We start from the raw sequence: 26979 nt of genomic DNA on the forward strand, positions 1-26979 counted from the left end.
CAGATGGGAAGGTACAAAGTTTTCGCTACGATGCTCATTGAACCTTGTGACAAAGTTGTCAACAAGTTGCCATCGGTGAACATGAGTGCTCATACCATCGGGTCGGACTGGACATTGTTCACTCCAACGGATATATTTCCAGATATTGTCAAACCGTTGCCGGGACATTCCTGTGCGTCCAAATGAAGGGGCAGGAATGTACTTGGAGGGTGCAGTGGTGGACCATAGTTGGGCCCGGCTACTGAACTCAAACTTTGTAGTGAGTATGAGCATTCCAAAGAACCGAAGAAGTTCTCCGGATGTGATTGGATTCTTGTTTTGCTGTGCAAGCTGAGTATTTGTAAGCCGACACATAGTAGTCAGCTGGGTCGGCGGAAACATGAGCAGAAAATATTCGAGGCGCGAAAATCTCACCCCATTGTCAGAGTCTTGACCAATAAGGTCACCAACTGAAGTACGGATATGGAAGTGCCTAACATAGACATGGCCATTCACATCCAGCCGGGTTTTTCTTTCATTCACATACCACTCTGTTTGGTGCACTGTGGCTACCGGGTTTTCGGACTCTGTGTCAAGCGAGGTATCAGTGTCAACCAGGGTCTCGACAATTTCGGCTACCGGGCTATCGGGCTCTGTGTCAACCGGGGTATTGGGCTCTGTGTCGACCAAGGTATCGGGCTCTATGTCAGCCGGGGTTTCAACCATTTCGGCTACCGGGGCTTCGACACTTTCTTCCATCAAGTTTCCGGCTTCCATGTCTGCTTCTGCTGCCTGCAAAGCCTCTGCTGCTAATTCCTCAATTAAGGACATTCCTTCATCTTCTGGCGGTACAAATGCCTTTACACTCCGAATGTTCAGTGTTTTTTCCTTGAACAAACTCTCTCCAAAATCATAAACTGCTGTTATCAAAGTAAAGGTACGCCCGGTTGTAATGGATACAGGGGTGGTCGTGACGTCTAGAACCGTTCCAACAAGCCGCTTGGAGTGCTTGTTGACGCCATATCTCCGTGCGCACTTGCTCAGATGCACAACATGACAAGCCTTTGCCGTCACCTTCCCTCCAATTCTAAGTCTAGGATCCCTCACTGGCATGTCTGACAATGCACCAAGCCTAATTTACATGACTCAAACCAAGTATCGGAGATGTAATGGCCATTTCATTGACGTCCAGACAAGCCATTTTACCAGGTGAGCACAGAAGTAGAATAGACACTAGAGGTGGCACTACAAACAGCAGAGAAGGACATGGAGATTTTGCTCTTGGGCAATATTAACGTGGATATCTCATTGCCGGGGGGGATGGTTTGAGACATCAAGATTACAACGGTGCTCAGCAGCTTTGGGCTGCAGGACTTGACTCGGCATTTTTGGCAGCGAAACCACTACCGTCACCGCTGGACGTGGAGAGCAAAGCGGAATGGCCGGATGGTACACTCTCGAAATGACGTGGTAATGGGGACGGATCGCCGGTTCATCCGTGCGGTCAAGATCCTGGACCCCCCTTGTTTTGAGAGTGATCACTACGCTATCGTGGTCACGATGCAGACGGGCTTGCTAGCTGAGCAAAAGCATTACCTGGAGGGCAGGAGGCGAATGCCAAAGACGGCAGAGCGCGGCAGCGGGGAGACAAAACTGCCAGCAGACGTTGCTTTCGAGCAGCGGCTCAAGTGCAAGGTACAGGTGGAGCCGAAGAAACAGTCTGTACATCCAGACTGGCTCTCGGCAATGACACATGCACTCCTGGACAAGCGGGTCAATCTCCTGAAACACGGAGCTTCGCACAGGCGGCGTAAACAAGTGGGGCGTCACATACGGAAGAGTATGTGACGGGATTGGAGGAGTCGGGCAGAAGAAGCAGGACGACAAATCGAGCAGCTACTAGAGGCCAAGGATGTCTCTGGAGCTTTTGATGTGGCGAAACGGTGGTACAGGAAGTCTACAGGTCGACCTCCTCCACCGTGCCGCGAAAACATGGAGGCAACAGCAAGCCGATACAAAGACTTGTATCAGGCGGAACCAGCTCCCGGGGCACCAATCCCCACCTCAACCAGCCGCCAGTGGCAAGTGCTTGACAATGCGCCAGAAGCTGACAAGATTGCTTGGCATGTGCGAAAGCTCAAGACCAAGAAGGCTCCAGGCACATCAGGCATTCGCCCAGAGGATATGCGGCACTGGTTAAACTTGTTCGAGGTGGAACAGAGGGATCAGCAACCGTTCCGGCTCTTGACGGAGATTGTCCAGAGCGCATTCCTGACGGGTCAGTTACCTCAGGCACTCAGTGTGGCAATACTGGTGCTGCTCCTGAAGCCGGGCAGTACTGAAATTCGCGGCATCGGGTTGTTGGAATCTGTGTGGAAACTCATTTTGTCCATCATAGATGCAAGAATGAAGGACGTTGTGGAGTTTGACAATGCAATACATGGATTCCGTCAAGAGAGAGGCACCGGGACAGCGGTCTTACACAACAAGCTGGGCATGCAGCTTGCGGTCGCGCGTAAGGATACGGTAGTGCAACTATACCTTGATTTGACCAAGGCATACGATATCCTGGACAGGGGATGTGCACTTGCGATTTTACGCGGTTATAACGTTGGCAAGAACATTATTCGGATTTTGGAGACTTTCTGGTCGTGGCACAAGGCGGTGCCACGGGCCAGTGGCTACTATGGGCGAGTGATTGGGGCTACACGCGGTGTTACGCAGGGAGACATTGTCAGCCCCATGATCTTTAACATTGTGGTTGATTGCATTCTGAAGGCGTGGAGGACAGAATTTCGTGCAACGGTGGCACGGGTGGAAGCAATTTTTTATGCCAATGACGGTGAATTGTTGAGTGAGAGTACTATGGCCTTGCAGGCTGCGTTAGGATAGTTTTCGGACTACTTCGCGTGTGGGGGGCTTCGGATGAACGTGGATAAAACAAAGTCGCTGGTGTCGGACCCCGGTCCAATCCAGCTTGGCATGTCTTTGCCCGCTTTCCTTCACAGGACGACTGGAGAAGGGGGTAACTCGAGATTGCGGCGTGCAAAGAAGGTTACGTGCGAGATCTGCGGCCACGACTTTCGCCAAACTTTGCTGACTCGGCACATGCAGGCGATCCATCATGTAGATTTGACTCCTTGAGCGCCCCTTTCGCGACGGCTGTTCAATAGCAAAGAGGAATATTTGGTAAGCATACCCAAGTTGAAGGAACCCATTTAGGTAGTGTGTCCGGTGGACGGGTGCCACGCGACGGCAAGTCAAGCACATGATATGCGAAAGCACTTCATGCTGCGGCATCCCACTGACAGGATATGTATTGAGGAGGAAGGAGTGCAGGCACTACCCAAGTGCAAACATTGCGGAATGCACGTGGCAACAAAGACAGTGGCTCATCATTTCCGTACAAAGCTATGCGAGGTGGGCCAGAAGCGGAAGGCCGCCCGCACCCAGGAGTGGACCGCCCAGACCGCAACCTCCCATCAGTTCTACATTGACGGGGTAGCAGTGGGCCGGGTGAATCAGTTCCGACACTTGGGGAACAAATCCTTGTGAATGACAGCAATGACGGTGCAATCCGCTACAATATTAGCAAGGCAAGGGCTAAGTGGCATATGATCGCTCGAGTTTTAGTTCAAGAGGAGGCGTCACCCCGCGTCATGGGCATGTTCTACAAGGTGATTGTGCAATCGGTCCTGTTATACTGCAGTGAGACATGGGTTCTTACCCTAGCTCAGTATGATTGGCTCAATGCATTTCATGTGACCATAGCATGGCGGATATCAGGTTTAAAGGTTTGGTATGATCCGGACACGGAGACCTGGTTAAAACCGGCGTCCAACATGGCACTGGAAAGGGCAGGACTACACCCGCTGGCAATGTACTTGAAACGCCGGCGAGACTACATCCTACCCTATGCTAGGAATCTCCCAGACTTTGCATCCCTTCGCGACTGGGCTGTAACACGGAACATTGTTCAGAGAAGCTTTTGGACGGATGATTCAGACTTATCCAAACTACAAGAGGACATTGATAGAAGGGTTGATTATAATGCGAACCCCGTGGGAACCCGGGAATTCAAAGTGTGAATAGTTTCACAATAATTAGTACTAAAAGATGATCACCCACCCAAAGACTTGGTGTTGAGCCCATGGCAACGGCTCGAATTTGATCTTGCCCGTGCGGCAAGCAATACACCTTCCGCCAACATCATCTACCCTAACACTACTTAGGGGACGGATAAATCACAGTTTGGACGCAAAAGGAAGTAAAGGAAAGGAGTAGAAGCAGGGACAGAGAACCAATTGTTGTTGTCCGTTTGCTTGGTGTTCGTGAGTTTTTTTGTTGAGAGGGGGCGGCACGGTCAGACGTCCGCGGTAGGATTTGCACAGGAAAAATTTTTCGTGCGACATTGGAAATCAACGGATCTTTTTGGAAAATGCCAATGAATTTAATGCATCAGGCCAATGGTTTGACCAACCGTACCGTGCTGAAATACGGCACACTCAACATATGCCACCACGGGAATGGGAATATATACCAGGCGCTCAAGACAATACGAGAGTTGAACCTGGACTTTGGATTTTTGACGGAGATCAAGGCGAACAATCCCGCGATGTTTGTACGTTTGTACGCGGGTTATTGTGTGGCGGAAATCGCGCTGGGGGGAAGCCTCACACAAGGAGGAGTTTGTTTCTTCTGGCGCGAGGAGTCGGAACGCTTCTTGGTCGAAAGTGTGCACAATTCGGGCCAAATGTCGCCTCATGTGTGCTTGTTTCTGGCGGCCTACGGTGGAAAGCGGTGGGGGTTTACATCCCGCCGAATGAAACCAATGGGACTATGCTGAGCAAGTTGGAGGTGGCACTACAAGGGGCAGAGAGGGATATGGAGATACTGCATACGGGCAATATCAACATGGATCTCTCAGAGCCGGGGGAGACGGTCCGGGACATCGAAGTTTGCACAGTGCTCAGCAGCTTTGGGCTGCAGGACTTGACCCGGCACTTTTGGCAGCAAACCCAACACCGCCACCGCTGGACATGGCAAGTGAAGCGGAATGGCCGGGTAGTACACTTGCGGAACAGCGTGGTAATGGGGACCAACCGCCGATTTATTTAGGCAGTCAAGACTGTGGACCCCCCTCGTTTTGAGAGTGATCACTATGCTAGTGTGGTCACAATGCAGACGGTTTTGCAAACAGAGCAAAAGGGATATTTACAAGGACGGCAATGAATGCTGACGACGGCAGCAATCACACAAGGGGGAGTACAGAGTGCACCGGATATTGCTTTTGAGCAACTCATCAAGTGCAAAATACAAATTGAGCCCAAGACCCAGCCGGGACGGCCCGACTGGATCTCGGCGGATACGCATGCTCTTTAAGACAAGCGGGCGAGGCTCCAGAAACACGGGGCCTCACAATGGAGGAAGAAACAAGTTGGACGGCATATCAAGTCCAGTATGCGACGGGATTGGCGGAGCTGGGCAGAGGAAGCAGGGAAAGAGATGGAACAGCTACTGGAGGCCAACAAGGTCTCCAGGGCCTTCACTGTTTGGTGGTACAGGAAGTCAACAGGTTGACCTCCCCCACCGTGCCACAAGAACATGGAGGCTACCGCCACAAAGTACACGGAGCTGTATAGCACAACACCGGCTCCAGGGGCACCAATACCCGTCCCACTATGTTGTTGGTGGCGGGTGCGCAATGATGCGCCACAAGCAGAGGAGATTGCTAGGCACGTGAGGAAACTCAAGACCAAGAAGGCTCCAGGCGCATCAGGCATCCGGCCCGAAGACATGCGACACTGGTTAGAATTGTACAAGGCAGGGGACAATAGGCGACCATTCCGGCTCCTAACGGAGATTGTCCAGAGCGCGTTCCTGATGGGACAGTTACCTCAGGCGCTCAGTGTTGCGATACTGGTCCTGCTCCCGAAACCGGGAAATGGCGACTTTCGCGGCATTGGGCTGTTAGAATCCATCTGGAAGCTTGTCTCGTCAATTATTGACTCAAGATTGAAGGGCGTCTTGGAGTTTGACAACGCAATACATGGATTCCGTCAGGAGAGAGGCACCAGGATAGCGGTCCTCCGCAACAAGCTGAGCATGCAGCTTTCGGTCAGAAGGAAGGATACGGTAGTGCAAATATACCTTGATTTGACCAAGGCATACAACACCCTGGATAGGGCATGCACACTTGCAATTTTACAGGGCTACAATGTTGGCAACAATGTGATTCGGATTTTGGAAACCTTCTGGATGCGGCACAAGGCGGTGCCACGGGCCAGTGGGTACTATGGTTGGGTTATCAAGGCTACACGCAGGGTCACACAAGGCAATATAGTCAGCCCCCTGATCTTCAACATGGTGGTTGACTGTATCTTGAAGGCATGGAAGTTAGAATTTGCTGGAATGGCGGCACAGGTGGACGCAATGTTTTATGCAGACAACAGTGAATTGTTGAGTGAGAGTACTACGGCCCTACAGGCCGCACTGGAACACTTTTCGGATTATTTCGCAAACGTAGGTCTCCGGATGAACGTGGACAAGACAAAGTCGCTGGTGTTGGACCCCGGTCCAATCCAGCTTGGCATGTCATCACCAGCCTTCCTTCACACAAAAATTGCCACGGGCCATTGGGTGCTAAAAATGAGTGATTGAGGCTACACACGGTGTCATGCAGGGTGACATTGTCAGCCCCATGATTTTCACAATGGTGGTTGGGGCTTTGAATGAATATGGACAAGACCAAGCCTATGGTGTCCAACCTTGGTCCAATCCAGCTTGACATGTCATTTCCAGCAACCTTCACTGGACAACTGGCAAAGCTGGTAAATCAAGATTATGGTGTGCAAAGAATGTTATCTGCAAGATGTGTGGCCACAACTTTTGCCAAACATTTTGATTTGATCCAAACACTGATACCTAGGTGAAACTTGTAGCAGCAAGGCAGGATTATTCCTGTTGGCAACATATTTACAATGCCAGCAGGGATACATTTTGCCCTATGCAAGGAATCTCCCATACTTTGCCACCCTATGCAACTAGAATTTCTGGATGGCAGTCCTTTGAAAGGTGACCCTTCTTGTTACAGTAGTTACATTTTTGTGTATTGGTTTCATTGGGGACTTGCAATTCAGTTGGGTACCTTGAAGTTATCCCTTACTGTCCTTTTTGTCTGCTGCAAGAGCAAGTCCTCCAGTCTTTTTCTTGTCTGTTGCTGAGCGTTTGAACTTTTGAATCCACAACTCACAAGTTAACTACTTAAGTTTCTTGAATATTGTATTCCTGCTTCCAAGGTTCTTGTATGCCATTACAACCTCTGAGTACTTGCTTGGTAAGTTTCCAATGACATGAGACTTCAACTCAATTTTGGACTTCTTGCCCTGCTTGGAATTTTCTTAACTTCAGATCATTGAACCATTTATCCCAATCCTTCTAAGTGTTGCCCAAAGTGTTTTTGACAAATTTTGAATCAAGGTCCACCAAGTCTTCTTCTTCTTCAGGTTTGCATTATTTGCACAGATTGGTCCACACCATACACACATGACCAGGCTGCCTTTAATGCGGTGTTTTGTCCTCAAACACCGCATTGAACCGCATTAAAGGTTTTGAACTCACCGCATTTAAAGTACTAATTTAACTCTATTTTATCGTGATTTACGTAGAGTCAGTAGAAAATAAAACCTCTTAACTCTAACCCAATTTACAGCTCATTTCAATCAAAACACTGTTAGAACATAGCTAATCTATCCTGTACAATACCCCGTTCTCTGCCTTAGCAAGAAGAGCTAAAGAAAGCATTGACATCACAAATGCCAACGCAATTCTGATATTTCATGGAGGCCCATAACGTGTTTACTTCGTTTCAGGGATTGACAATGCTGGTGTCACAGCAGCAGAAAATTCTCAGTGGCTTGATTGATACCTACTGTAGAATGTCCGGGATGGCTGGGCCCCTTGAACAAGAACAGATTGATGCTATCATTTCAAAAGAGCCAGCTGAGAGAAACGGAAGCTATGTTATCACTCACAATCAGGTTCGGTCGTGCCTTGATGGGCTCGGCATGTGGATGATCGAAACAGTCGAAGAATCGGCGTCTGATGAGGAGAAACTTTCTTGTTTGCTGGCCAGCATTGGTAATTTATTTGTGGTTGCAGCAAATGGCATTGCCAACATTGCAATTGTACGCAGTGGAAACAAATCACAGGCTGCAGAACTACCGCCGGAGCTCCCATACGAGCTTGCTGCAAGCAACATGCGAGATTTTGTCAAGACAATTCAGAAGCACCGAACACGATTACAGCGGAAATTTTCAGACGAAGAAATTGACCAACTTAGTCGAGAGTTTAGCATATTTCTCCGAGCGTACTGAGAAGAACCCTTCTTGCAAGACACTGTATTGCATTCTTATAATCAGAAGAGTACTTTCTCAGAGAGTTGGGCGGCAACTCATGGACGATTTCCGCTCATTCAGAAATTTTGCGGCGGGTTGGCATCGGCATTTCCAAATACAGCGACAGTTGAGTCTGACTTTTCCGTCATTAATTGGGAGAAAGACAACACAAGGCAACATCTTACAGACTTCTCGCTCGAAGGCATTTTGCATTGTAAACAATACAACAATCTGAAGGTCCTCTCGGCTCTAATTAAGGAGTAATCATACGTAAAACCATAGTATTCATGGACTTAAGATGTATATTTTAGGGTTATTTTTAGGGTTACCGCAACGAACCGCATTAAAGATTTCAAATTCACCGCAAACAAGCTCTTTGCGGTTGCTTGCGGGAAAACCGAATTAAAGGCAGCCTGCACATGACCATTTGCATTTTTGACATAATGGAAGACTGTCCCCATCACAGATTGGATGAGAAAATTGTGTGCTGTGTTGTTTTCCTTCTTGATCTTCATTGTTTCTTCTGATGTTGGTGTTTCTTCACCCATGTGGCTCTTGATAAGAGTTTTGTCAAATCCTTTCTCCTGCCCTAATGCAAGAGCTTTGCTGTACGTCTGTACAACTTTTGGTTGGTAACTGGCAAACTTTGACTGCTTGTCTGTTTCCCTTCAATTTACCTTAATCTGTGAGGAAGCTCCTAACTGTAAGTTGCTGTGAGCAATAGCAACTAAAACTTTCCTATGTCTTCTTGCAACGGAGTGTAAAAGACCTTGGTTTGCAACTTTTGTAGTTGGACAATAGTGTTGTTTCTTAGAAAACAAGCAAATACAAAGTGTTTATGTCCAGTATTATGAAGTGTTTTTCTTTTATTTAAACTATGGAGAAGCTTTTGGATCCATCTTAGAATGCCTGGCTGTCTAGCATAGTTTGTGTAGTGTTAGTATAACTCAGAAAACTGTATTCATCAAATGCCTGATGAACGGACTTATTGTTGCAGTTCTCTTACATTACGTCCTTTTTATCTGCCTACGAAAGTATTTACGATCCGTTGGCCCTTTGGGCTCGTTTTAGCTAGTTATCGTTGTAGTTTCCTAAAACACTGAGGATGGCCCTTCGGAGAGCCGGAAAACGTATAGAATTCTGTTGAATAACGCGATTTCTGTCATAGAATCCATGTCGTTCGAAGCGTCCCTCTACGAACGATGCGTGTTTCATTCAACACGACAGTACCGCACAATACGAAATGAAGTCATTGGCATTCATAAGCTTGCTGCAACTCTAGCTACAAGGGGAGTCCTCAAATCCACTGAAGAGCAGCTAGATACATCCCGCACACTGCACCAAATTGAGCAACGGGCGCGTCAGTGGGAAGCTACCGGCTCTTTTCGTATTCGCTCTCCGACCAATGCCGAATATGATGTGCTACTTCCACTCAACAGCGTTCGGCCTGCTTTAAATGTACGCGTGGTCAATAGCTTTCTGAATGAAAAGAATGGTATGGTGTACACTATATGGGTATATGACATCGATGACGCGCGGGAATGGTACGCTCCCGTACGTTTCCATCAGGACTTTGTCGACCTGCGTGCTGCCTTGACACCTCTGTACGACGCTGTCGCAAAGATACCGTTCCCCAGAATCGGTCGTTTTAGATTCGGTAGTCCTATCCGCCAGCAAGAATCGGACATTGATTCCTCGGCAAGAGCCTGGCAACTTGAGTCCTTCTTACGAAACGTTGTCTGCATGATCTATCGTGAACGATTACACCCAGCTGCCGCCGAGCTCGCCATGCACGTCCAATCCTTTCTTGGGTGTGGTGAAGCCCGACTTCTAGAACCACGATTACGCGAGTTGCCTGAATGGAGCGATTCAGGTACAGAGGCATCCGTAGATATTTTTATCCGTGGCAAATTGCAACGAAGCTTACAAAAGCACACGCATCGTATTTTTATGTTGGACGCAATGAAGCAAATGATTGATCCGTTTGTCGAGGGAGTGAGAAGCCGGCAACCAGACTTAGGCGAAATGGAAGTGTTGCAAGTACAAGGACACATTGCGCTAAAGCAAAAGGCGCTGCAAGACTTGGAGCATGTCGAGGCTTTCTTAGATTTTTTACAAGGCATTTTGCTCGAGTCTTGTATGGAAGAGTATTGTTCCATCGCTTCCCGCGAAGAGTACGAATTGGTGTATAGAGAACTAAAGCATGACGAATCACAGTGGACTAGACTGGTGCACGAAGCCATTCGGGCGCAAATTGAGATCGAAGTGTATGTTCCTCTGCGAAGTGTTGTTTCTCGCTGGCTTGTTTACGGTTGGAAACATGAAGATATGGAAGTTCACTTCAAGATGAACGAATTGCGCGTCCGACCCCAGTCTTTCTTTTGCATTCCTCAAGATAAACAATTGGATTCAGCCTCTTTGCAGCTGGTCATCGATATTCTAAAAGTGGGTGTTGGACGAAGGACGCTACCTTGCACTAAGCTACGCGCCATCCTCAAAGCCGCTAGAGCTATTTCAAGTTTGTTGGCCAATCAAGGCAATTACGGAGATAGAGATGGCAAGGAAGGCTCCGCCAACAGCGGTACTCAATATTTGGGGGCTGACGATTTTCTTCCTATCTTTATTTACTGCGTCGTTCAGGCGGACATGGAAAGACCCTGTGCATTGTGCGTCCTCCTGCGAACATTATGTGATCGAATGAATCGTATCGGAGAGGTTGGCTACTATTTGGCATCATTTGAAGCAGCCATTACTCATATTCAAGAGCTAGATCTATCACAAAATCTCAAAGAAATGCAATCATTTCTTCCTGTACCTCTATAGTAAAGCTATCCTCACATGAAGACCGAATTCTAGAAAAAAGCCAGACGCATATCTTTCCGTTTTTGCAAACTTGGCAGTACAAACTCCTGCAATAGTGTGGCAAAGTCGGGAGCGGTGTCGGGAAGCGTGCAAACGGTAAAATCTTTGTTCGTCATGTGGCAGTCAACGACTATCAATTGAGTGTACTCAAAGCTTAACCCCTTACTACCCTGCTCACATAGTACGTGCAGTCGGTGTGGTGTTCCCACCGCCACCCCAAAAGGCGCCGACGATAATTGCTCAAGCTGACTCTTCATGTCGCCATTTTTTGGAAATAACTTAGCCGCCCGAGCTTTAAGGGGAGAGACTTCTTTGAGCACCGACACGGCTCGACGAGCCGAAACGCAGATGACTACAATGGATGGCGACCGGACTGTCTTCCACTTTTTGAGCTTTTTCATGGAAACAGAGTCCTTTATGCGATCCACAAGGCTCGACTTGTCCGACTTGGACAAATACTGGGACACATTCTCCATATCGGCTGTATTGCCGGCGTCGTTTTTGGAACGGAGGGCATGGTGGCGTAGAAGAGTCTCGAGGAATTGCGACTGGTTTTCAATGCTTTGCTCATTTAGATACTTCCCAGCTTCTATCAGCACCTTTCCTGGTGGCTTTTTGTCTGAGCTCTTGGTCGTTTCAAGTGTTCGGTCGGCATCGGAAAGTTTGCGTTTTCTTCCTGAAGCAGCATCAGGTTGTTCCAAGATTTCTTGCAGTTCGTCGTCTTCGTCGTCGTCGGATAGCGGACTACCCACCACATTTTCAATCAGAAAGTCGTCGTCTATGTCGTCTCCTCCCATTTTATCTCTTACAAAAGAGAAGCTGGCACTGATTGCGAATGTCACAAAGTAATTTCTCGCAGCATTCACTGTCAACAGAAAGGAACAAGCTCACTGTCAGGAACAAAACATTTGAGGGTTTCGAATTTTCGTTGGTTCCGAGTGCGGTTGCCTGGCGTGTTTGCACGGTTTGTTTATGACTGTTGAAGTCTGGAAGTCTGCCGCCTTTCACAGTCATTGTATCCCCTATCAGGAAAGCGGGTAGAGGCCAGACCACTTGCTCTTCTCACTAGCTAGAGTAGACACGTTCTCGTTGGTGTGTGAAGGCGATATGGAAATTACTCCACTACATGTTCAATATTGAAAGAAACATACTTACACCGTCTTTTTCTTAGCCTTGACGAACGGCCATTCACCTAGACATTACTCGTAGAAGCGTCCGTGTTGACCACTGCCAGAAAGCCTCTCTCATAAAGAACATTTTTGGCTTAAGTTTCTTTCCATCATGATTGCGGATCCCATGGCCGATCTAACCGGCGGGTCAGCAGCGCAACCCGATGCCAACCATAACGGCAATTCCAAGGAAGTCCTCGATCCTATTGCGATGCAATCAAACATGATGAGAATTGAACGAATTCGCTCGGTTATGGGGATTGCGGCAGGATGTGTGGCCGGCATTGGTGGACTGACGTCGTGGGAAGGACTCAGTACGTGTTCTCCGAGCAAATTATCCCTTGCGCAACCATGGTCGAGAATGTTTTTCTACTCCAGTTTGCTAACGGGTGCTTGCACTGTTTTTGTTTGCAGTTTGCTTCTTGATTTTGCATGTTTTCGTATGTGTGGCAGTTTGGGCTTGGAAGATGAAGTTCCAACTGCAATTGTACACCAAGCTCTCGTGGTTTGGCTACTTGACTACGTCGATCCAACCGACGGCCTTGTCGTTTACTCTGTTCTGGACGCTCTTTTACGGTCTCGTGTATTTGTATTAAAGCTATACCTCTTTTACGGTTCGTGTATTAGTATTAAAGCTCTACCTCTTTAAGGTCTCGTGTATTTGTATTAAAGACATGCGTCTAGATTGCTATTGTTGTGATCCACAAAAGGGCTTGGTTTTATTTTGTACACGTACGATCACATGGCCGGCTCCCCTAAGCCACAATCGACTATACCCTAGGCATGGAGGTGATTCGGTTGTCTTTCTTTATTTAGGAGCCCCGAATGCTTCCGGCATGCGTTCTACGGTATACCGGTATCCCGACACGTACATGCAGGGGACACCGGGAATTTTGCGAATGCGCCCGCGGAGTTCCTTATCACACGTTGCGACGAGAAAGCACCGCCAGGAGGAGACCATTTGGACTAAACAATCGTCCGCGTAGTTTCCGCGACAACCACAGGTGATCCGTTGGAACCGCGGGTCTTTGGCGAGCCGCAAGGCGATCTTGTACTTGCCGCCCAGCTTTTCCAATTCCGCCATGACGCAATCGGTAATACAGGGAATGGCCTTGGCCAACAAACAATCCATCATGGAGCGGACCATGTCGAGTTTTTTTCTGCAGATATTGTAGAGAAACCGTGATTGATACAATTGGAACAGTGTTACCGTGTCAGCGAGTTGACGCGTCCGTTAACGACATGTTGTCCAATTGATCGTCTGTTCGGCACGTACCGTATGGAGAAATTAATAAAATTGGTATCGACGAGTACGTGATAGGGCGGTCCGAGTTGGGTATTGTATTGAAAGAAGAGGGCACTGACGGCTTGTTCCACGTGCCGCGGGGCTTCCCGGGCTTTCTTTTGCGCGGCCTGAGCCTGAGCCTGGACGGCATTCTCCCGCACCCTGGTGTCTTTTGGACTGAGGAGTTTTTTGGTGACGGCAAATTTGCGCGTCTGCTTGGCGCGGCCCATCTTCCACAAACCTCCGTAGAAGAGACCAAAAATGGCGCAGCGAACGGACACGCGGGTGGTTGTGTTTTTGTTTTGGTGGTTGCGCGGTAGGCCCGTGAGTCCGCTGTGACCAAAAGTGATACTGTCGAACAACTACAGTAAGAATGTATGACGGGTAGTAAGTATTCTCTGTCCGTCAATCAATCGAGTCTGTTTTTCCTCCAACGGTAGACAGTTGTGGGAAGATTGGGTTCTATTGCCATCACCACTACTACTACTACACGACTACGACTGCTACCATCTCGTGGTTGGGTTTGTGTATGGCGAGGGTCGGTTATTTGGTTGGACGGCGTACAGACCAGTGCTGGAGTAGCTGCCAACTAGAGTAGAAAAAGCCGTAGTCCGCGAGATCCAAGGTCGGAACACTCCGGTCGGTACCAAGGTCAGACCCCAAAAGTCATTCGCGGGTCGAAATATACGGGTTCCGCTGCTCGTGGTCGGACTCTTTTGGCTCGTTGGGGCACTTTGGTTCCTTGTGAAAACGTGTTCCGAACGGACGAACCGAATCCCCTTGGGAGGTTTTCGAATTTCCCCCCCACGTCGCAGGAGGAAAACTACGGTAGCTCTTGCTCTACTCTACTAGTAGAGCCAACTAGTGGCTCTACTCTACTAGCTACTGTAACTAGCAAACGTGTGCCCGTGCCAAGGATACGGTCGATGTACCAAAGAGGCGGGGCATCTATCTACACACCAACACAACGGTCCGTTCCGATTCGATTCGCAGTCAATTCACCTTGCTTGTGCAATTAATTGCTCTTCTTTCTCCACAGGTGAGACTAAACAAACGTATTTCCATATCTAAAAAGGTGATAGACATGGAAGGCAACAATCCGTTTGGTGCTCCCACCGCCGCCGCCGCTGTACCGGCAGGATCCACCACGTACCAAGACACGGCGGTAGAAAGTGGGGGAGGCAATCCGTTTGCGTCTCCGTCGTCACCGGATCCGTACGGTACAAACCCTTACGTAACTGCCACCACCGCACCCGACCCATCGTCGGCGTACGGTGCTCCGTCGGCCCCCAACGCCTACTACGGAGCCCCACAGCCACCACCACCACCACAACAATGGAACACGGGGTACGCAGCCTCCCACGCGAATCCGTATTCGACGACGGCGCCGACGAATCCACCTCCGCAATCGTACGGCAACGCGTTGGTCCCCGCCCCGCAGTCTGCTAATCCGTACGCCGCAGCAGTCGTGACTCCGCAGTCACAATCACAACCTTCGCAGTATGCCTCACAAGCCATGGTGCCGAGTACGCAAGCACCGGTGAATCCGTGGAGTGTGGGGGACTACCACGGAACTGCGACGACTCCAGCCGCAGGGTTTGATCCGTTTGCCCCTCCCGCTCCGACGCAACCCCAGCCCGGGTATGCTTCCGCCGGATCACCTCCGAATCCCTACGCCAACCAGGATGTCTTTGGTGATTCGACGACACCGGCCCAGTCCGCTCCACTGGACGACGAAAACCCATTTGGTCCCTTTGACGCTCCGGCTCCCACTCCGGCTCCCGTCACGACTCTCGATCACTACCAATCGAGAGCGTTGGAACGTCGGGAGGATCACGGTCCACCGCCACCGCAGGAAAACCAGACACCACGGGACTATTCCGACGCCATTGTTCCACACAATCCCAGTGGCGAAGACAATCCCTACCCCGTGGGATCGTCCGAACGCAACCGCTACAGTCAAGAACTCGCTCGACAAGCGCCACCCGGAGCCTCCCCACTACCCAAGGCCGAACTCGTGCGCAAGAAAGGATTCGTGCTCTCGCGGATCTCGTTCCGGACAATTGTCATGAAGAAATGGAAACAGAGCTTTTGGGTACAGTATGGACCCCACACCATGCTGTGGTTCCGGACACAGGCCGATTTCGACGATTGGCTCAACAATCCCTACCACAATCAGCAACAACGCAATTTCATGATCAAACTCGCCGTTAATTTCGTGCACGATCTCTACAAACCCAACGTTCGCGGATACCAAGTCACACAGTGTCGCACCAAGGGATACGGCAACAAACTCGTACGCCAGTTCAAACTGGAACGGTGGATGGATTACGGACCCACTATTGCCGCAGCCTTTGGTTCTTATGATCCCAAAGAAGTCGACGCTTTGCGCGAAGCCCTCGTGGAGTGTATGCGGAACACACCCTTGAGTGGCGGTATTCGAGCCACGGGTGCCGTCCGACAAGATTACGCCGAACCACACGACGACAACGGCTATGACCGCCACCACCAGGACAACAATGGCCACCACGACCATCACCACAACGGTGATCGCGGCGATTACGAAGGTCATTCCGGGGGAAATCGTGGACCGCCTGTGGACTACCACAATCCCAACAATCGAAACGACAACCACCAGACGGAGCCAGAGTCCGTGGCATACGAGGAAGATTTGTTGGACGTCGATAACTGGGATGACGTGGGCACAGCGGGTGGACAAAGCAGTTACGGGCCGGATTCCAGTACCACACCATCCCAAGTGGGATACCCCAGTTACGGTCAGTCCCAAACGGTACCGTACGGACAGCCTCCACAGTTGCAGCAACCGTTCGGACAGCAACAGCCTCAACAACCGTACGGACAGCAACAGCCCCAGCAACCGCAACCGTACGGACAGCAACAACCCCAGCAACCGCAACCGTACGGACAGCAACAACCCCCGCAACCGCAACCGTACGGACAGCCACCGCAGTCGTACGGGAGTTACCCACAGCAGCATCAGGCGAACGCCACCCCCAACTACCAAAGACCGACGCCAAACGCCCCCGCAGCGTATCCCGGCGCCCCGGCTTATGGCAATGCCCCTGCGAATCCCTGGGATACGCCCCAACCGCAGCCCACCTATGCTGCCCAGAATCCGTTTTAAACACAAACTTGTTTTATGTTGGCCTCATTCTGTGTTAGGATATATATCCCCCCAAACCTTAATACTAGTAGTGCTTTGTTTACGTCACTATGTTACGCCAAGTCTTCCAATCGACACGGTGCCCGAACGGCCTGTGTAAAACCCTTGATGTACCGGAGGCGGACAATTTGGGTCAACGGAACACCACTGCCCGTATGAGACGTTTGATGTTTGTGGGAACGCTCGACTCCCACGCGGGCCGCCGTACGGGCTGACCGCTGCTGCTTGACTTTGCGAGCCTGTAGTCCCAAAAAATTGTGGGCCGTAGCTTTGGTTGGTGATGGTGTTTTGCGGCGCTTGGCGAGTGGTGCGTCGGAACTACTAGCCGCTTCCCGTTTGTCGGGAGAGGAAGTGTTCATCGCGGACAATTCAGGCGCTGCTTCCATCGGGGCGGCCACCACGGAGGGCGCCGGCAGCTTGGACCGAACTTTCGTGGAGATCGCCTTGGACTGCGCTTGGGCTCCGAGATGGCGCATATTTTCGTGAAGCACACTTTGTGCCAGCAACTCTTTCATCTATAAGTAGTCAAGACAGCGAGGGCGAGCAAAAGGATGAGTGAGTGAACCAATACACGAGACACCGCCGCAAACGGTTCCGGCACCCACGACACAACGTACCGCTATGGGAATCTCAATTCGTTTTTGACTCTTGGCTCGCGTCAGGTCCATAAAGTGTGCGAGGCGATCGATTGGTGGCTCGAGACGGAGAACGCTGCCAGTGATCCCTTTGAACTCGCCCGGTGCGGCTTCCTCCTGCTCCGCGACATAACTAAGGCCCAAACATCGCAAAGACATAACGTGTCTGTGAAAGGAACCAAGTTCTGCCTTATTCAGAATTTGCAGAGACGTAGCGGCCCGATCTAGGGCCCCACTGCTACCTTCCCCTGCGGAAAGTACCCATAAGCTGTACGGGATGGTTTCCGTCGCCAATAAGCTCGTTGACCGACTTCGTGTCTGCATTGAAAGCCCTTCAGCAAACTTTTGCGCCAGAGACTGATTCGCTTCAAACTGGTAGCGACTGTCCATAAGCTCCCGTGTTGAAAAGGATAAGTCCGGGCGCTGTTCGACGCGACACAGTAAATGAATCGCACCGGCGGTGGACGGAACCTGCCGCGGACACAGATCCGAACTCGACAACCATTCGTGAGCTGCTGCACAGCGGTCCAAGGTTGGGTCGATGTACGAAACGCGGAGTACATTGAGAAACAAAACATCCAGGATACGAAGATTGTCCCCAAAATTCTATAGCCACCCACGAAATGGTGTCAGTAACGACAAATGTACAATGTGAATTCTATCACCAATCTACAGTCTACATACCTGCACAGCCTCGAAAATGCGCGTTGAGCTCGGGCGCTTGTCTTGCATGACACGCTTGCTATCAAGAAAGGTTCGATCCTTTCTCTTCCGAAATACGCTCGTGATTGTACCAGCCATATCGTTTCGTTCATCCTTGAGGCCATCCCCCGACATGGCACCGCGCAAGCTGTCGGACAAATCGATAACGGACGGGGCTTCTTCCGCGTGGGTGGCCAGCTCCTTGGACCGCGAGGACGCAAATTGCAAGGTGTGCAAACAGGAGCGAATGTCACCGGATGCGACCGATACTAATTGATTTAGCAACGAGCTGCCACCTCCCGCTGTTAGGTTTTCCGCCGTCAGCACGGATCGGAGGCGAGCAACCAAGCGAGCTGGCGACGGCGGATTGACGTGAAAGGCTTTTGCGTAAGGCAGTAAAGCCCGCAGCGTCGGCGCATATTTGTTGTTGCATATCAAAATTAAGGGGCGCCGCAAATATTGTGCTTTGGAAGCCTGTGACTTGGCTGGAATATCGGCTCGAATTATGTTCACAATGGCCTGTATGGAACCTTTGGCATCCGCACCATCAATCTCGTCCAGAATGACACAGTTGGGCTTTGGTAGGGAATCGTCTTTGCACTCGTGGTTGTGTACACTTCTTCGCATCTTTGCAGTGTGGAGAGTTGTAGATTCCATGGCTCGAACGATTCGTTCCGTTAAAGCAGAAGCCGAACGTTCGTCCGATCCGTTGACTTCCAATGGACGATAACCAGCATGCCGGGCGACAATGTGCGCCAGAGTAGTCTTGCCGACACCTGGCGGTCCCGATAACAAAATGACTCTACACGACTCTTCCGGGCGGCGATCTTGCCGACTGCTATCCCTACTCTTGCCACTGCCATGTTCGTTTTTGCGATCCGAATGAAAATCCGATGGTTTGGCGGAGTACCCAAAATCGGGCCGCGGTGGGGGATCTCGCCGAAAGACGTACGGATCCCAGGCGCGCAGAGCTCGCACTACTTCGCGATTGGTACGTTCGTCGGAAAGAAGATGCGCAAAGGACGTGGGGGCATGCTTATCTACCCACAAACGATGGTCCTCCGTCCCCAAATGACGGTGACTATCTCCGTGGACTGGGTCGTCATGATCAGTGTTACAGTGCTGCTGTTTGTCGTGTTCTTGCCTACGGCGAATTGCTTGTACCCGCTCCATGAGTTCCGCAACAGAAATTCCCAAAGAGTTGTGGGTATCGTTTTTGTGTCCGATACCTTCACCACCATCTAGCTTGCCGTCACTAGCGGGAACCTTCACGTTGAGATGCACACGGGTCCCGTCACCCAGCGTCATGGGTATTTGCTGGTGCCGTCCCACCTGTGGTCGTGTGGGCATGGAGTGCGATCGGTAGCAAGGTCGTTTCCGACCCATTTGGGATCGGGCTGATTTGGTGCCAAACTCCAACAATTGTGCATCCGGTGCCGACGGCAATCTATTGCTCACTTGTCTGGATATTCCCACGGATAGCGTGATTTCCGGATTGTCGTCGTCGTCGTATGCTCCGAACAAGTCTCGATTCCGTCTCCTTCCCGGTTCCGACTTTTTCCATTCCTTGGCTTGCATGGTATTGCCGCTCGGCGAATTGGCTTGGCGAGGAGCCCTCCAATCCATATTGTAGTTGTACCTGAAAAAGTACGTTTGGCATTATCGCTCGTGAGTTTTGGAATCATCGTTCGTCGGTATGCCGATTGTTCGTTTCGTAATGCGACGTCACGTACCGCTCAAAGGTGAAGAGATTCTCGGTAGGCTTTTCGGCGCGTTGTTCGAATGCATCACGAACACTAACGTGCGGATCTACAGGCGCAGGATTGACTACCGCACCCGTATTCTCGACCGGCACGAGTACTGACTGCTTGCCCATTGTCGTCGCATCGTTGGTCCTACTACCCGTCGTCGTTTTGGTAACGCCACCGCTGGCCATCATTTCTTCGAAAAAGTCTACATCGTATTCGGCCGTCGGCGGCTCGTAAGATTCCTCAATGTAGTCATTGATGAGATCATCCTCGTCGAAATCGGGTTCCATTCTGCGTTATCCAAGACCGTTCCAAGCTAGTATTGGTTGACACGGCACAAAGCTGGGACGACACTTTCGATTGCACCGGCTGAAGAGTATTTCGTGACTACCCACCATCATGGTCGGTTGAGACGAGCAGGAAGTGGCACGGGACGGAAAGGCGCGAAAAAGCTGTGCAGGCGTTCCCTTGTTACGAATGTATTGGATTCATTGGATAGTTTAAAGCTATTGCGACATTGACATTCTTATGTTTCCATTGGTTCGTGTCACCCCAGGGACACATTTTGTGTCGGAATGGTGACGGTGAATCCGGTTTCATTTTCATACGGTAATACGCAGCTATATAGCGAACTTTCGGATTCTGCAAAACAATTCACAATCAGTACGTGTGTTTACAGCTACAAATGTTTTTCGAGAAAGGTGGTGATACACAGGCTTTCCTTTTCCATCTTCATTCTTCATGAGGAGATACGATTTGCGCATCATTTTGTCCTCTCGTAGGCTCACAGCGCATCCCTCGCCTTCTGCAACGCACTGCGATCCATCCCGGCCTGGTCCTTTGCTTTCTGAGCACCGCTCCGGTCAATACCGACGTTGTCCTTGACCTTTTGCAGCCGACTGCGACCGACACCGGTATCATCCTTGTTACGTTGCGTGTGGCCCACTCCAAGCGTTTCCTTGGTTTGCTGGATCGCGGACTTGTGGTGGTCGTGCATACTTTCAGATGGAAGCGAAGGCTTTTTTACGGTTCACAATGGAATCAAACGTTTTTATAAGTGGAAAGTGATGCTCCATTCGGTTTGAAGAGTTGCCTTTGTAAATTGGACAAACCGATTTCGAGATCGAAGAGGGTCAAGGAAGCCCCAAACTTTTTTTACTTCAACATGGAGTCGCATTTGAAGTACTGAATCGTCACCAGTTGAGTCAAGGAGTCGCAGTGGGCACTTCAATGAGAATTTTGAGGGATGGACGACGATTGACCGTGAGATATCTCCGTCGCATCATTAGATTTGTTCGACGGTCATTACGACTCACACGGACTTGGAATGATCTCTAGATATGGTGCAGAATGACAAAAGTTGGCCAGTGCAGTTTCTTGCAACGATTCTAATCAAAATACACGGTAGCACAATAGTGGACACAAAAGTGATGCAAAGCATAATACTATTTTCCTTCTCTGCCTTCATTATCACTGTCAGAACGCATTGCCGTCCTTTTCCTGCTGCATCCGGTCTACATGGCATCCTTCGCCTTCTGTAGCGCGCTGCGGTCTACGCCGGCTTGATCCTTGGCTTTCTGGGCGTCGCTAACATCAATGCCAACGCTATCTTTGGCCTTCTGTACACCGCTGCGATCCACACCGGCCTGATCTTTGTTGACTTGAGTGTCACCCAATCCGAGTGTTTCCTTGGTCTTCTGCATCATGGACTTGTCTTGGTCAGGCATTTTGGTTTCGATTTGTTGTATGTACTTGAGTAGGCAACTGAAATAGTCAATTGATTGAATTTGTGAAACGAGATCGTCATCTGATGTTTTTCTTCATTCCATTCTACAAAAATTCGGGAAGAAAATTCGGAGATCGAAGACCCTCGTGGAAAATCCATTCTTCTCGTTAGGAACGGAATGGATGATTGCGAAGATATACAGTCCCACAACGGGTATCGACTTCAATATACGACTGACTGTATAGTTGTATACTTCTTCACTCAGGAGCATCATCGACAGTAAGATTTGATGTGACCAGCAATACTTTTAAGCAAAACTGGGAACTTTTCCTTACTGATATTATGCAGATCGAATTTACCGGTTTGAGGACCTAGATGTTCTGATGTAGTTATTTACATTAGCATATTTTTACAAATAGACAGTAGAGAGATGATCACAGCTATTTACTTTATTTTTCCTACGCCTCCGCTCTCACAGCTGGAATATCAATCTCCGCTCCCTTGACCGAGCGCCTGTTTACATGGCATCCTTAGCCTTTTGCACGGCACTGCGGTCTGTACCAGCGGTGTCCTTGGCTTGCTGAGCCCCGCTCTTGTCCACGCCGACATTGTCCTTGGCCTTTTGCATGCCGCTGCGGTCAACACCAGCATCGTCTTTCTTGTCCTGGGTATCGGTCATTCCAAGAGTCTCCTTGGCCTTCTGCATCATAGATTTGTCGTCGTTTTGTTCAGGCATCTTGATATTGTTTTTTGTGTTTCTGGAAAAGTATTGACAAGAATGGTCAATGTTGTAAATTTATGAGATATAGTATAGTATATTTGTTCCATCCAGTGCGCTACATGACTTGCGGAAGATGGAGAGATTCAGAGTTCGAAGACGCTCAAGGAGAGCCCATGGGGTACTTCGGAATGGCACGAGCAGAAGCCAGTGATTTTCGAGATTCCACAATACTCGATGGCAATGTGATGGCTGCGAACTTCAATCAATACTCCATATCAATCTTTTTCGTATGTTCTTTCGAAGTTCGATAGTACAATCGACGATCGCACATGCAAAGATACCATACCCAGCCGCGCAAACGACTGACGTAAAGTTCAAAATGGAGATATTCTTGAAAATAAGAGAAAGCACACACGACGAAATATACATTGTTCTCTTCACGAGACGCCGACTATGAAAATTCCGCCGGGACGGGAACCACTTCCGGATTCCAGCAAAGGCGAATGGATCCCATGGATCCCAAGAGCTGTAGACGGTGACTCGCAACACAGTTAAACTTGAACGTTAGCCCTTTGCTGTCTTTGGCGGACACCGGTGGGAAGCGTAGAGTTTTTTTTTGCATTGCTGCTCCCCGGACTGACAGTGAAACATCATCTTGTATCCAGCTTGACTGTGAATAGCTCTCGGAAGAAAAATGAACGTTGTATGTAAGAATTATTTTGCCTCCGCGTAAGGCTTTGTTGATCCTATCCCTTCTTACGCTTCAGATTCTATCCTCTGTTTGTCATGCAAGGGATCTTTACTCGGCGCTTTGACCGGCAGTGGCGGTCCTGCAGTGGAGATTCGTTTGACGCCGCCTTCCTCGCAGGATATCGTCGCAATGGATCACGCGCCAAGCTGGAAGCTGCACCGGAATCCCTTTTGGAGAGTGAAGCATCCCGCTAGCGACAAGTTGATTACTCCCCAAACATCCGGCTTATTGCAACAACAACAGTTTGCACAGGGATATTTCGAGAACAGCGTACATGCGCCACACCAACAACGCGCAAATCACCAATCGAGTCCGCAATTCACGGGTTCTTCTTCGGATCCTTTGACGGATTCGTCGTCCATTGTTTACGCCTATGAAGCAAGTCAGGATGTTCAAGGGGCTGTCATCTTGCGATTGCCTCCAGGCAAAAAGGTGGAGCACTTGGGCATCAAAGTGCAATTTATAGGGCGCATCGATATGAGTATAGGTGTTCACGAAGGTCGCCCACACTACGATTTTATTAGCCTGTCAAAGGAATTAGCCCCGCCCGGATCTTTGTACCAAACTGAGACCATGTACACTTTTCATTTTAAAAACATGGACAAGGAATTCGAGTCTTATTGTGGGCGAAACGTGGCAGTTCGGTATATTGTCAAGGTCAAGGTAGAGCGCAAGTTTTTGCCCCCACTCAAGCAGGAACAGGATGTTTGGGTGCAGTTCCGTGGACAGGAGCCAATCTCACACGAGTCTATCAAAATGGAAGTTGGAATTGAAGACTGCTTGCATATTGAATTTGAATATGCCCGACGCCAATACCATTTGCGGGACACTATTACTGGTAAAATTCATTTTTTGCTCGTGCAAATCAAAATCAAACACATGGAGCTAGCTGTCATTCGAAGGGAAACCAGTGGAGAAGGTGTTGCGCTCGCAGCAGCTACAGACGCCACCAATCAAGGAAGTTCTTCCAACTCGAACGTCGACGCCGCTGGCAATATTTTTACCGAAACTCAAACCCTTGTCAAATACGAAATCATGGACGGTGCACCCGTCAAGGGTGAAGTCATTCCGGTGAAATTGTCTTTGCAAGGTATTCCTGCTGATTTAACCCCAACCTATACAGCCGTTAACAATCGTTTTTCAGTGCGGTATTTTCTGAACCTGGTCTTGGTGGATGAAGATGACCGTCGGTACTTCAAGCAGCAAGAAATAATCTTATGGCGGAAAGACTTGGGGTAGACTAATATTATGGATATTGCCATGCTGAAATTATAAACGGTCGATGACTAGCGTTTCCGTTTGCGGGACGCAATGATACCCAAAGCTACACTTGCGGCAAACGCCACAGCAGCGCTTGCCATTATCTTCCATTTTACAGGTGAAAGCTCCACCTTTGAAATCCGAGATGGCGGCTTGTTTTGCCCAGCATACCAATAAACTTTACTAGCCTCCGGGTCGAATCCGTCGCCCTGGAGTGATCGTCGAACGGAGAAGAGCATCTCCTGGACAAGCCCAGCATGCTCCGCCAAAACATCCGGCAAGTAGTAAGTAATGCGGCGCAAACTTTCTTCGCACGTCGGTCGTTGCCACGAAATAACGACTAGTAGCTCCAAAGGGGCGACAAACCCAGATAAGCATTCTAAACGCGTTGCGACACGGTCACGCCAGGCTACCAGTTCTTCATACAGTGCAATCTGAGAATCTCCAAAGTGCACCTCATTTCGCCGCGCGCGCTGGAGGAGCGACAGAAAATCTTTCTGTTTCAAAAAAGGTTCCTTCCGATCAGACCATAGATCCTTGCATCTAAGTTGGCTCCATGAAAGCACTTTCATCAGAGAGGCTTGCAAGCGAAGTACAGCGGCGCTCGCGTTCGAGATTTCACTAAGTGATGACTTTCTTTCATCACTTGAGCTACTGCTCTCGGTGCTAGCTGTCCTTGGTCGATTACTCCATGTAGGTGGGAATGAGGTTTCGTCATCAACTTGCGGCTGAAAGTGGTTGCCCTCGACCAACCAATTATCATTCTTGCGGTCCGATTCTAGGTTTAAAGGTTCTATGAAATCGTCACTGGCAAGACCATGACAAGTCGACTCTGCTGCATTGGAACTTGGCGGACCGATACCTTGCTCTTCCATTTTTACGATTGCCATAGAATTGATTGCTGCTAGGGTATCAGCAACCATGCGAGATTCATGTAATTCCTCCGCCGGCTTTATTTCAAACAGGTAGGTCTTCGTCAAATCACGAATCATAAGCATTCGCAGCTCAATCAAAAAGTGGACGTCAAATCTACCGTACTGTATCATTGGCCCTGTCAGCGGACGAGCTCTCCAATCGCAGGTCTGATATTCGTTTTTCAAACTTTTGTAAAGATCCGTATATTTCATGCCGTAGTGTTCGCAAACTGCAGCGAGCCCATGCGATTCTAGACACAAGACTTTCGCGGCTTCGTAAGTGTCGAAAGCATTGATGACAAAGATTCCGAAATCGCGATGGAGAGACCGTACATCAAGTCCACCAATGGAATGTCCAACCTTGACAATGTCCGGATCCGCAAATATCGGTGCCAGTCCCCCGACTTCTTCAAAAACACCAGGTGCGAGAGGGTCAATAACGTACGCCATACCATGATCGGTCGAAAGCTGCAGCAAGCAAGTCAGCTGAGTGTATTTCGATTTGTTGTATGACTCAACATCAAAAGCAAGTGCCAAGGGAGGAGATTGCGAAAGTTCACTTATGCAGGCTCTCATTTTCGAAGGTGTGTCGACCAGAGTCCATTCGCTCTTTCGCATGCTAGAGTCCCATACAGCAGGGGGTTCGACCCCTGAGAGATCTTTGTTCGCCCAGATTCTGAAATCCATCGAATCGATGCCATCGCGCAAACAGCATCCAGGTTGGTCAATTAGCTTCTGAATAGACTGGCGAGCCAGCTGCTCTGCCCGTGCTTGTACAGCCATTTCCTGCTGAACATCCGATACTGTTGATTCTACTCCCATATCCAAGGTCATACTTCGACAATACCATGGCTTATAGCGATGAACCGAAAATTTCAACGGTTTCTCTATGTTTGGCAAATGATCAAAGCCGTCGGCGTATATGGAGATAACCAAGTATCGGTCGTCTCGATTCTCTCCGACGCTGACGTGATACAGATTGGCTGATGTCGATAGATTGAGAAAAAAGGTTGGAGTAAGCAATACGAAATAAATGGATTTTCGCAGCGCAGAAAGTTTTACCTTCCACGCAACTCTCGTGGACAGCCAACCGCTGCTTTGAGGATAGCGTCCTTGGCAAGGCCAAATAGGGAGCTGACACGTTTCGCTGATCAAGTACCGGCATTTCTACTACCCCGATAGTTCGAACAAAGGATTTTTTCATCGATAAGCTTTCGGCATCGTACGTTCCATCGGAAACGCGTTCGGCGTGTTGACGATATGTTTTGAGATAGCGGATTAAGTCTCCTCGTTCTTTCCAGCTCCAGCTCGTATTAAAACCAGTGGCACTGTCGCCTTTGGGCTTTGCCTTAAATCTATTTTTGCGTCTCCATCGACCCATCCTTTTTGCGAGGAGAATCCAGGATCCCGACGATGCGTTTCAATGTGATAGTAGCGAGCACTGCTGGTCGATAAAGCTCATTTTGCGGTTGGACTCGGAATACTGTGACTGGGAACCTGAAGGGCCAACTCATTGTTTCCTCTCTATCGCGTGTATGAAAATATCCCCAAGACTGATCTACTTCATTCGTTAGCTATTCTGCGAAAGTTAACTCCAATTAGAGTTCGGAATCGGCAAATTGATCATCGCTTCTCCATCTCCTGGAA

General features: G+C 49.4%; 11 protein-coding genes across 11 annotated transcripts in view; 7 read left to right on the plus strand and 4 right to left on the minus strand.

Annotated features, from left to right (window-relative positions):
- PHATRDRAFT_35442 (predicted protein) overlaps nucleotides 1–1092 on the minus strand; it is a gene marked incomplete at both ends in the record, with an annotated part of 2274 nt that extends 1182 nt beyond the window's left edge. Inside the window, one exon of the mRNA XM_002179905.1 lies at nucleotides 1–1092. This exon is cut by the window's left edge and continues 1182 nt beyond it. Coding sequence (XP_002179941.1) covers nucleotides 1–1092 — 1092 coding nt within the window.
- A 360-nt stretch (nucleotides 1093–1452) lies between these two features.
- PHATRDRAFT_35443 (predicted protein) lies at nucleotides 1453–4067 on the plus strand (the record flags this gene model as incomplete). The annotated part of the gene is made up of 4 exons (XM_002179711.1): nucleotides 1453–1819; nucleotides 1850–2257; nucleotides 3206–3503; nucleotides 3542–4067. The coding sequence occupies 4 exons, from the start codon at nucleotides 1453–1455 to the stop codon at nucleotides 4065–4067; spliced, it is 1599 nt and encodes a 532-aa protein (XP_002179747.1).
- A 350-nt stretch (nucleotides 4068–4417) lies between these two features.
- On the plus strand, nucleotides 4418–5129 carry PHATRDRAFT_35444 (predicted protein; the record flags this gene model as incomplete). Its single annotated transcript, XM_002179712.1, has 2 exons — nucleotides 4418–4769; nucleotides 4831–5129. 2 exons carry the CDS (start codon nucleotides 4418–4420, stop codon nucleotides 5127–5129), a joined length of 651 nt encoding a protein of 216 aa, XP_002179748.1.
- Nucleotides 5130–7817: 2688 nt separating this feature from the next.
- PHATRDRAFT_35445 (predicted protein) lies at nucleotides 7818–8354 on the plus strand (the record flags this gene model as incomplete). The annotated part of the gene is made up of 1 exon (XM_002179713.1): nucleotides 7818–8354. The coding sequence occupies one exon, from the start codon at nucleotides 7818–7820 to the stop codon at nucleotides 8352–8354; it is 537 nt and encodes a 178-aa protein (XP_002179749.1).
- A 1194-nt stretch (nucleotides 8355–9548) lies between these two features.
- PHATRDRAFT_45686 (predicted protein) lies at nucleotides 9549–12089 on the plus strand (the record flags this gene model as incomplete). Its single annotated transcript, XM_002179714.1, has 1 exon — nucleotides 9549–12089. One exon carries the CDS (start codon nucleotides 9549–9551, stop codon nucleotides 11196–11198), a length of 1650 nt encoding a protein of 549 aa, XP_002179750.1. The 3' UTR covers nucleotides 11199–12089.
- A 429-nt stretch (nucleotides 12090–12518) lies between these two features.
- PHATRDRAFT_35448 (predicted protein) lies at nucleotides 12519–13002 on the plus strand (the record flags this gene model as incomplete). The annotated part of the gene is made up of 2 exons (XM_002179715.1): nucleotides 12519–12720; nucleotides 12821–13002. The coding sequence occupies 2 exons, from the start codon at nucleotides 12519–12521 to the stop codon at nucleotides 13000–13002; spliced, it is 384 nt and encodes a 127-aa protein (XP_002179751.1).
- A 97-nt stretch (nucleotides 13003–13099) lies between these two features.
- PHATRDRAFT_27263 (predicted protein) lies at nucleotides 13100–13921 on the minus strand (the record flags this gene model as incomplete). Its single annotated transcript, XM_002179906.1, has 2 exons — nucleotides 13100–13566; nucleotides 13683–13921. 2 exons carry the CDS (start codon nucleotides 13919–13921, stop codon nucleotides 13215–13217), a joined length of 591 nt encoding a protein of 196 aa, XP_002179942.1. The 3' UTR covers nucleotides 13100–13214.
- Nucleotides 13922–14775: 854 nt separating this feature from the next.
- On the plus strand, nucleotides 14776–16925 carry PHATRDRAFT_45689 (predicted protein; the record flags this gene model as incomplete). The annotated part of the gene is made up of 1 exon (XM_002179716.1): nucleotides 14776–16925. The coding sequence occupies one exon, from the start codon at nucleotides 14776–14778 to the stop codon at nucleotides 16834–16836; it is 2061 nt and encodes a 686-aa protein (XP_002179752.1). The 3' UTR covers nucleotides 16837–16925.
- A 3-nt stretch (nucleotides 16926–16928) lies between these two features.
- On the minus strand, nucleotides 16929–20250 carry PHATRDRAFT_45690 (predicted protein; the record flags this gene model as incomplete). Its single annotated transcript, XM_002179907.1, has 4 exons — nucleotides 16929–17390; nucleotides 17493–18116; nucleotides 18195–19851; nucleotides 19946–20250. 4 exons carry the CDS (start codon nucleotides 20248–20250, stop codon nucleotides 16929–16931), a joined length of 3048 nt encoding a protein of 1015 aa, XP_002179943.1.
- Nucleotides 20251–23542: 3292 nt separating this feature from the next.
- Nucleotides 23543–24397, plus strand: PHATRDRAFT_12113 (predicted protein; the record flags this gene model as incomplete). The annotated part of the gene is made up of 1 exon (XM_002179717.1): nucleotides 23543–24397. A coding segment is annotated over one exon (855 nt), but the record flags the coding sequence as incomplete, so codon positions are not given.
- A 137-nt stretch (nucleotides 24398–24534) lies between these two features.
- Nucleotides 24535–26713, minus strand: PHATRDRAFT_45692 (predicted protein; the record flags this gene model as incomplete). The annotated part of the gene is made up of 2 exons (XM_002179908.1): nucleotides 24535–26315; nucleotides 26395–26713. Coding segments are annotated over 2 exons (2100 nt in total), but the record flags the coding sequence as incomplete, so codon positions are not given.
- Nucleotides 26714–26979: the final 266 nt, after the last annotated feature.

The sequence above is a fragment of the Phaeodactylum tricornutum genome, chromosome 7 (genome assembly GCF_000150955.2).
Source record: "Phaeodactylum tricornutum CCAP 1055/1 chromosome 7, whole genome shotgun sequence".
Lineage (NCBI taxonomy): Eukaryota > Bacillariophyta > Bacillariophyceae > Surirellales > Neidiaceae > Phaeodactylum > Phaeodactylum tricornutum.